This window comes from Dromaius novaehollandiae, chromosome 15 (assembly GCF_036370855.1).
Source record: "Dromaius novaehollandiae isolate bDroNov1 chromosome 15, bDroNov1.hap1, whole genome shotgun sequence".
Classification (NCBI taxonomy): domain Eukaryota; kingdom Metazoa; phylum Chordata; class Aves; order Casuariiformes; family Dromaiidae; genus Dromaius; species Dromaius novaehollandiae.
In genome coordinates, this window is record NC_088112.1 from 15,436,485 (window position 1) to 15,446,496 (window position 10,012).

At 44.4% G+C, this 10,012-nt stretch overlaps 1 protein-coding gene across 1 annotated transcript; it reads left to right on the top strand.

Moving 5' to 3' along the window:
• The first annotated feature begins 402 nt into the window (after positions 1–402).
• Positions 403–6,274, top strand: BOD1 (biorientation of chromosomes in cell division 1). Its single transcript, XM_026122597.2, has 4 exons — positions 403–750; positions 2,100–2,224; positions 4,007–4,207; positions 5,419–6,274. Exons 1-3 carry the CDS (start codon positions 403–405, stop codon positions 4,203–4,205), a joined length of 672 nt encoding a protein of 223 aa, XP_025978382.2. The 3' UTR covers positions 4,206–4,207; positions 5,419–6,274.
• The last annotated feature ends 3,738 nt before the right edge of the window (positions 6,275–10,012 follow it).

Sequence of the window (10,012 nt, forward strand, 5' to 3'; positions counted from 1 at the left end):
CCGCGACCCTCAGCCCACAACGCAGCGGCCTGAGGGCAGGGGCCTGGCCAGCTCGGCCGCGGGGAACCCCCGGGAGCGGAGCGAGGCGCGCTCCGGAGCTCTGCAGCGCCCTGTGACCAAACCGTGCGGCTCACAACGGCAGCCGGCACCACACTGCCCGCCACGAGGCGCCTGGGGCCGCCAGCGGTCGCCCCGCCGCCGGGCCTGGTGCGGGGAGGGGCGTGGCGCGCCGCGGCGCCGCCCCGCCATGGCGCCCTGGGCGAACTACAACCCCCACCACGCACCGCAAAAACGCCTTCCGGCCTGCCGCCGCGATGCACGCTGGGATGTGTAGTTCTCTCAAGCCCATCGGCGACCAGCGGCCTATAAGCGCCCCCCTCGGCGAGGACTACCGCTCCCGTGATGCAGCGCGCTAGAGTGACGCAGAACGCGCCGCGCCGGCGGCACCGCCAGCGCTGTCGGGGGCCGCGGGGGAGCGGGAGGCAGCCGCTGGCGGGCCCCGGGCGCGGGCCGTGGGCCATGTCCGAGAGCGGCGGCGGCGGCGGGGCCGCCCCGGGCGGCGGCGGCGGGGGCGCGGGCGGCGGCGGGGGCGCGGGCGGCGCGGCCTCCGGCTCGGGGCCCGGCGCCGCCGACCCGGCCTCGCTGCCGCCGGGGGACGCGCAGCTCATCGCCATCATCGTGGAGCAGCTCAAGAGCCGCGGCCTGTTCGACGGCTTCCGCCGCGACTGCCTGGCCGACGTGGACACCAAGGTAGCGCAGCGGGGGCCGGGAGCGGGAGCGGGGGGGCCTCGGTTCCCGGCGCCGCCCCGAGCTCCGCGCAGGCCCAGCGGCCCCGGGGGCCGCGCCCGGGGTGCGGGCCCGCCCGTCCCCGCCGCCACAGGCAGCTGCCCGACAGGGGAGTCCTCTGGCCCGCGATGCAGAGAGGCACCTCCGAGCAGAGGCAGAGAGCAGGCCTGGGCTTCCCTTCTCTGATCCCAGCTGTATTAAAAAAGTTCTTCTGTAGGAACACCAGCTGCCTCTCCTGCTTCTTTTAAGCATGCTTCCCGAAATTTCCAAAACAAGCATTCATCCTTTCCTTTTTGCATCCTTTCCTCCTGGAGATGTTCCCAGACTATGGGCAGAACCAGATTTTTTCGTCAGTTGCAACACAAGCTCTTAAACATTCATTGCTAGCCTTGAAGTTGGCATGTTCGCAATTGCCCTGTCAAAATTCAACTTTGGTTTTACTTCCTGAGACTTCTCCTGAGTTTTCAGCAGGACTGCTGCTCAGGAACCTGCAGTCATCCCAGGCCACCTTGGCAGACCTAGCAAAACCATTACAGAGCTATCGGGTCATCTGCACAGAGCAGCCATAGGTCAGAACAATTTTAGCAGGATAGATCTACCTAGCACTTGATCTTGCTGCCCAGAACAGATCACTGCACCTTTATCATCAGCACTTTCCTTTATCATCTCATATACGTATCAAATTTCAAAATCCAAATGTTGCCACTGTCTCTTCCTTCCTTGCGCAATACCAGCAGCTGGATGGGCCTACATATAAAAATGTATAAATCGGTGTACATCAATATGCCATCAGTATAAATCAGCTATACTGATTTATTAATTCCAATGAACAGAAATTGAACAAAATTTCCACTAACAACTTCCCCCCCCCCAAGTTCTTAACTTCTGTGTTAGTATCAAAGAAGGAAATAATGAATTTCTTCCTTATTGCCACTATTAGACAGTTTTCTAGGACTTACGTGCTAGAGGGGTTTCCAGACAACAAGAACTCTGCTTAAACAACTCCTGTCTGCACAGACAGTTTGCATTTCACTAAGTAATAAGTAAGTACTTCAACAGCAACACTAAAACAAATCTATCTAGTTATTTCAGTTATTTTAATAGTGCACTCACAAACTGTTCTTTGCAATTGCCAGTTGTGTTCTTGAGCAAAACAAGCGTACCTTTGTTCTGAAAGCACAGGGATGGAGAGTATAGACAACAGTAGCATAGATCACAAAAGATGTACTATGAAGAATTCTGGCAGGGGATTGTTTTGAGATTTTTTTAGCTGTTTAACTGTTTGTTTTTTTTTTTTTTTTTTTTTTTTAAAGCCAGCCTATCAAAATTTGAGGCAGAAAGTGGACAACTTTGTATCTACCCATCTGGACAAACAAGAATGGAATCCAACAATGAACAAAAACCAGTTACGAAATGGGCTAAGACAAAGTGTGATTCAGTAAGTAAGCAACATTCTGTAAACTGATAGTGATGCTATTTGACAAATAATTTATATATCACCTAGGCAGATAAGAATTTGCATAGTTGAATTTCTCACAACACTTCTTTCTGTGCTCTCCTAAAGTTCATCATAACAGCAGATACAGTCTTAACCCTCATTAAAATGCTTATGTTACTGCTTTACCTGAAACTTGTAGTTCTCATGAGCTGGGTAGCGTGGTACTCATATGCACTATCCACTCAGATTATTGCCACAAATAGCCAACACTGCTGGCTAGCAAAACTGTACCTGATGTGCTCAGCTGAATGGCCTTGGTCTTTATTTTCAGAAAAGAGGAGCTTATCTCACTTAAAGAAAAATCCCTGAAGATTCCAAAACTTGCTTAAGGACACCTCCAGCCACTAGCAGGCAGCAATCAAACTGGGCTAGCCCGATCTCAGGCAGCAGGGGATAGCTTTTGTACAGCTGTTTAAGATACTAGGCTTCCAGCATGACTGGAAGGCCAGCTTGAACTGTGCTGTGCTAGCAAGAACTAAGTCTTGGTTAAAAATATTAGAGTAAAGCTGGGGGAGAGGGCAGTAGGGAATTTGATAATGGCATTTATGCTCACAAGGAAAGTTACTAGAATGTCTTGCACACAGAATGAAAATGTATTTCAGAGCACTCAATAGAAACTGCAAATTATTAGCATGCAGCATTAGTTCCAGGGTTTAACCTGTAATCAGAGAAGGAGGTGTCTGCTGGAAGTAAAGAATTTCCTGTCTTGTCTTGAAGTCCTTGAAATGTCTTAATGCTTCCTCTTTCACTTCATGTTACTCTACAACTAGAATGAAATAGCAATTGAAAAATTTTGTATCAGGGAGCCTGTAATTAAACAAACAAAGTGCTCACTTCAGGTAGGCTGCTAGTATAAGGAATAGTCGCACAGTATTGGGGAGTTTGAAGAGTCCATCCCGCTGTGGTAGCTGAAGGACCGAGCAATGAAGCGTGTCAAGATGCGTACGTGGATAACTGGCTTTTGCTGGATGCACATATACATGTGCTGTTACTTGGAGTGGACATGGTGTGAAATGATCGTGCACGCAGTCACTCACCGACATTCATGGCCTTATTAGTCTTGTGGCTACTTTTCCAAATGCTAGGCAATGTCTCCGTTTCCTGTCCCCTGCTCTCTTGCAGACATGACTTAAGCCTGCTAGACTGCCTATGCCCCATAATCCAGGAGTCTGACGTGGCCCCTGAAGCAATAAGTCACTTCAGTTACTAGTGCTCAGTTCCAGAAACTTTGCTGTGTGCTATGTGTGCTTGTTTTTTTAATTAATACCTATGTGTCTAGACTAGCAGTTATAAGGTATGAGTGACAGTAATGTTATTAGGGGGAAGGCCTTTTCTCCCTTGAGTCAGCCCAAAAAAGACTATGTTCTCACCTGCCCTCCTACTCAGAATAGTTTGTTTCCCTTGTTTGTGCTCAAGTGTGTTTGTTTGCTTTCATGTTGACCTCATATCTGCATGAGCCCTATTAAAGTGGCTCTTGTCCAACCTGTCATTTAAGTACCTGGGAGACCAGACGTCAGTTGTTAATTCTGTAGGGAGAACTGAAAGGGAGTGGGGGGGAATAGGTGACTGAAACAACTCCCTGTTAAGGATCTACTGAGTGGGCTGCAGTTTTCACCATGTTAATGCTAATTGCAGTTGACAGGAGGGCTCTGGAGAATTCCTGGAGGAGATTGGGGAGAAGTTGTTCAGAGGAGCTGAATGACTCCTTTGTCTTTGTCCAAGGTCAGGAATGCTGGAAGCTGGAGTGGACAGAATTATTTCGCAGGTGGTGGATCCAAAACTAAACCACATCTTCAGGCCTCAGATAGAGAAGGCAATTCATGAGTTTTTGGCTGCACAAAAGAAGGAGGAAAGTGTGCCAGCTCCTCCGCCAGAGCCTGAGAATAAGGATCCTCCTGCTCCATCTCAGGATGCATCCTAAAGGTCTTGTATCTCTGCACTTACTACTTACAGTTTTCGTGTACCTCATCTCTGTAGTTTGTATAACGTAAGATAGAAAAGGCATTGTATTCCTCCTGGCTTGACAGGGAGGACACTTTGATCATCAGCATGTTGTCAGTGTCAGAAGTCATCTGAGCCGCTTCCACTTAAGTGTCTGCTAAAAATATATTGGGATTGAAGACATGGGTATGATGTAAAACAGCTATCAAGGAACACTGTGGACTCTGCCAGTGCTGGTTTTGGATCAGGTCAAAAGGCCTTTTATTCCTGTAAAAGCAGGTTCCAGCAGTGATCAACATGGAATTGGCTGGGTAGCTTTCAGAACAATATCACATGGATTAAAAATAAATATATATCCTGTACCGAAATACAGCTGAAAGTGGAGTGGTGAAAAGTTATCATGCCTTAGCACTGAAAGTTTTAGTTATCTCTTCCTTAGAACATGAACTGGAGTGTTGAATTGTTAGTGACTAAAATATTCACTGCTAGGCTAATGTCCCTGGGAGTGAATAACTGTTTCACTGCAAATTGACTGGTTTAAATAGAACAACCTATATCTTTCCAGCTGAAAGGACTGAGGGTGTCTTTGTTGGAAACAAGTTCATTCTGGCTTTTGTGATTAAAATAACTCAAGGGGCCTCATGGGGCTGTAATGGCTACTGTGTCTTAATACAAATGACTGTGCACCCCATCTCTGCTAAGGCCCTGTATATTAATGTTGATTTGACTATTGAGGCATGTGTGTGCATTATTAAAGAACCACAGTCCTGATAGGAAACTTAAATCTGCCACTTTCCCGGTGAATTTTAAACTATAGTGCATGAAAAGAAGTTAATTGTGAATTGTTCTCTCTACTACTGCTTTCTGAAAGCAAAAATTTTCTCACAGTCTGCAGCTGATTATTAAGGAGGCAGTAAGTAACTGACTGTAGCTATTCTTATGCTTGGAATGATACAGCAAATAGCATGATTTTTAACTTAACAATAGAAGTTAAAGAGCCTGTAGTGTCATCCTGAGTAATTTAGTCCTTAATGCTTTGCTACACCTTTGCATTTGTCTGGTTCAAATAGTTTAAAGTCCATTAGTAACTTGCAGCTAAGTGCAGCTGTTAGTTAATATATTCTAATATATTCTCTATTCAGATGCATTTACTCTTGAAGATACCATCCTGTAAACTCTCTTTTCTCTTGCAGTGAGTTCCTGATCCTAAGCAGCTGCAAAATGCACGCCCTGTTAGATTGGCAATGGATTATTTATTCCATTTGGTACAGGATTGCTGTCTGCCAAAGATGACTGACTTTGTCAGACCTATGGGAAAGCATCAGTGAAATTCACATGCACCCAGAGTCCTGCACGTGGAGGGACAGCCTAAATGTGAAGATATTTTTGCTATTTTTAACAGAGATAAGAGAGCAGCATGTATTCTTAATCATGCCTTCAGGCAAGAGGGTGGGAAGAAAAAGGGAATCATCATGTTTGGAGGGAGTAGGGAAGTGGTTTGAGATGATACTGGGAGCAGGAAGAGAAGTAGGAAGTTCTGGGGAGAGGAGTAGTCTCTTGGAGACCATGCAAGAGTCATGAGACTTACTTTGATATAGGCCAGATGAAAGGAAGCATCATATGCCTCTGCTGCATAATGCAGCATTGAGTATTAGGTGCCAAGTTAGATGCAACTCATTGCACTGCCTGCTTTAGAAATACATTTCCTGTTTAAAACTGGAAAGAACACTTCAGGGTCAATTATCCAGAGAACAATTTCTGTTGCATTGCAGGAAAATGTTTACAGTTAGCTATGACTATAGCTGATTAAATTCTTAGTGGCTCTGGGAAGCACAGGGCACCGGAGTAGGTGACTGGTATCAGACTTGTCTCTTTCAACTTGAAAGACTACTTTCCCATGGAATTTCTCAGGTGCCTAGTGGAAACTGCCCTATGCTTTCAGCTTGAATGCATGCAGTGTCCTCTGGATGACTATCAAATAGAGAATGTGATCAAGTATTCTGCCAGCAAATGTCCAGACCTTTTGCAATAAAAAGACTTCAAAAAGCATCTCGGATTCCCAGCTTTTTCAGAATTCTTTTCTTTAAAAAAAAAAAAAAAAAAAAAACCTTAAAAATCCATGAGTCCCAATTCCTGGAACCCTGATTAAACTGTGTGAGGTCACAATTCCTAGATTAATCCAGCTCTGACAACACAGGGTTTTTAGTAGAAGGTCATTAAATAAGAGAGATATCACCAGTCCTCTCCAAAAACTGAACTGACCTTACATCGCATCATTTGCATCTTACCCAGTATAAGTCCTGAGTGTAAGTTCAGTCTGATGCTATTGATAGTGAAGGCATGTTCAGCCTTGTAAAAACAATGCACTTTTGGCTATAGGCTAAAGCTATTCTATTTTTTCCTTTCCAGACCACAGCCTTTTAAGAAGCTAGTAACTGCATATGTCATTGAATAACACTTCAGCATTGTTTGAATCTTTGCTATTAATGGGCTACATATCTCAGCTACAGCCTTATCCATAGAGCTTGTATGTGAACAGAGACAAGACCAGATAGACTCCATTGCCTTTCCAAAACAGGTAGTTTGTAGGGAATGCTGTGATCTAACCTTGTACCTATATGCTGAGTTACTTTGCTTAGTACCTCTTCTATGCAGAAAGGGAGAAGACAGAACATCTGAAATGTGCTGTAAGCCCTTGACAAAAGACCTCTGAACTTGACCACTGCAGTAGGTTTGCAGTCTGCCCAGTGCTGTATAGTCGCACTGATACATATTCTTCTATCAATATTCTTATCCCATTTAAATTTTCCTCTGTAATCATGGTCAGAATGGGAACTTAAATATCTATACCTTTTAGTGATAGCTGGATTGGCCACAACCATCCCCAAATTGTTTGAAAATCTCCATTTCTGGATAGTCTGATTTTTGTGGCTTGACTCAACTGTTTATATAAAATCTACGTTCCTGCTACAAAACAGGACAAGGAGTATGTGAGGAAAGTGTTCTCTTCTGCATGTTGATTTGGTGGTTAGAGACTCCTCTCCAAATCAATAGTAGGTATTTTCCCGTAAGGTCTTAAGGGCAACTCTTGGCAGGAAAAGATTCATCTTTTCACCTCCTGGTAGGGTGTCTTGACCACTTTTTGAAACTGAGCCATTTGTGCAGGAGGAAAAAAAAAGTTAAAGAGGCTAGAAAGAGAGCAAGTGGAAAGCAGCCTAGCTCTGCCTAGACAAAGTCTGGATTACAGTAGTAGTAGATAGGCAATAGGGACCACAGTTCAGTCTTAAAATCAGTAAGTAGACCTGGAATTGTTGCACTGAGGAGAGAAGCTGAACCTATGTTCCCTACTTCTGGGCAAGTGCTTTAGCTGCTGTATGAAGCAGATTCTTTCAGCCCCTGTTTTTGAAAGGTTTTTCACTGTTCGCTCCTCAAATGGGGTGCTGTGTTAAACTCAGAACACTAACGCTGTCCCACTGCGCTGTACATGTACAGTGTATGTTGTTCTAGGCCTATGCATGGTGCCTGACTACAAGTATGGGAACTTTCCAATCAGAACTGAGGTACCTAATGAGATTAGGCAGCTGTTCCACTTTTTGGATCATAGTGTCAAACTTTAGGGCTCTGAAATCCTTTTTTTGGATCAGATCCTTGGAATTAACAAACCTTGGAAACATGCCTTACGTCTGAGGGGACACTGAGAAAAAACACCAAGCTTTCATCATGATAAGGGAGTGGTAGGTAGTGTCCTTTGATATAAACATTAGTCCTTGGCAACTGTTGGAGGCAGGATTCCAGTCTTGATAGCTCTAAGATATTATGTTCTGGCATGATGATTTCTATAATAACTTTTGGATACAAAACAGTACCTACAGTAGGAGTGAAATTGTTCCCCTTTTATTAGGATGCCAGACTAAAATTAGCATATTAGCCAGTTTACATCACTGTGCTGAATGTGATAAATAGTTAAAACTACAATAATGCCCACTTTGCTTCCCCCTACACACACGCACCTTTCACAGTGAGCAGTAGAGATGATATTGCTAGTGGTCCCTGGCCTGCCAGGTCAAATTTGACCATTGTATTGCCTGACTTTTACCACATACACTGCTGAACTTGCTCAAGGAGCAAGCAGAAACAGCAAAAGAGTGTCGTGAGTTTGACAAGTCTAAGACACTCGAGTAATTCAAGAAGTAATTAGATGCCTTTGTGGAGCTGAAGGAGCTGGACAGTCCGTTAGGAGGATGAGTCTCAGTGGATCAGACAGGCCTTTTCTTTCCCATAGTGCTTCTCAGATTCAAGTTGACTGTTCCTATTTCCTGGACAGTCATTTAATACCTCAAATTTGCTTTCTCCGATGATTACATTAATACCTTTAATTGATTTCAGGAAATTGCAGCATTTCTTCATCTGATACATTAATAATGTGAAGGAACTTTAAAGATTTTCTGCCTTCTTGGCTTTTGCCTGCCCTGACCACATGTATTTGCTTCTGCCGAGTCACAAGAGACCAGCTGTAGTTTAAAGAAAATACGCAGGGAGTTTGAGTTGCATTCTTGGAAAACCAGCCTTGCTACTCAGTGGCTGCTCTGCCGTATGGAAATACCAGACTCCAAAGCCTGTGGGAGCCAGCCTGGCTCAGTAGGTAGGTACTAGATTGGGAACAAGGAGGTGTCAGATCTCTGTTGGGTCCTGCTAGCCAACGGTCATCGCTGTGGCAAGTTGTTTCCGCTGTTTGCCTGCCTACCTGTAAAGTGAAGATAACTATACTCTCCTACATGAGTCCTGGGGTGGGGAGGGACTCACATGCCATACTTAAGGCCCAGTATAATAAAAACACAGAATGAAAGGAACTGTGTGATGGAAGCCTGAGACAAAGAATTGAGGTGAACTGGAAAGTAAAGTAGCTGTAGTCTCTCTTGCCTCTCTAATTTGTAGTCCTGCTAATTAAGCTAGATGAAAACTTCAGTTTGAATAAGTTTTTTAAGAACTCCTTCCCCATTTTCAGAAATGCTTTTGGTATTTCCCAATTCACTCATGCTGCCTTAGAAGCAAGCCAACATGGGCAGGATGTATATACATATAATACATATGTACATACATATACATACACATACCTGTATATATAATAATTGTTATGCCACATGATGAGAGGCAAAAAGAGAAATATCTTAGAGATGTGTATGAGTCAAGCTGCAGGATCTGAACTCCTCAGCACTCCTTAGCTTCTAAGCTTTTAAGCCACTTCAAACAGGGCCAAATGAAATTCAGATACGGGTCCTAATCTAAACATGACAATTGATGCCCTTTTCTAGTTGGAAGATTTCTGTTCTGAAATTCAGTGGTGCCTACTGTACAAGGACATTCAGTTTAGAAGACAACTTACTTTCCTCCTGTGCCCCCAATAAAGGGAAATTGTAGTTTCACATTCTTGAGAAAACTAGTTAAAAACCTGCAGCACAAAAAACCCTGCAACATTAACTTACAACTGTTTCCAAATCTGCAAGTACCAGAAGCTGAATTTTTTTTTCAAATCCATCCTATTCCAAGATTTCCTTCCTCCATGTTTCTTTTGGAAAACTTTAACAAGCTCTGAAGCTGGAGGTAGCCACACAAAACAAAGATGAAACTAAACTGAACATGAAGCTACTCTTGACTCCGCTCAAGGTTTCTTTTTGAGACCTCAACTATGTTCCTTCATAGCTTTATGTCTTAATATGCCATCTCTAAAATAAAGGAAACCCTAGTAATTCTTCCAAAGGTAATGAGATTCCCTAATTCACTAACACT

What these genes read in the sequence shown, in the direction of transcription:
- BOD1 (XM_026122597.2), top strand. Translation starts at nt 403, where the DNA reads ATGCAGCGCGCTAGAGTGACGCAGAACGCGCCGCGCCGGCGGCACCGC. An exon ending in TGGCCGACGTGGACACCAAG is followed by an intron (nt 751 to 2,099) that starts GTAGCGCAGCGG and finishes TTTTTTTTAAAG; the next exon opens with CCAGCCTATCAAAATTTGAG. An exon ending in CTAAGACAAAGTGTGATTCA is followed by an intron (nt 2,225 to 4,006) that starts GTAAGTAAGCAA and finishes TCTTTGTCCAAG; the next exon opens with GTCAGGAATGCTGGAAGCTG.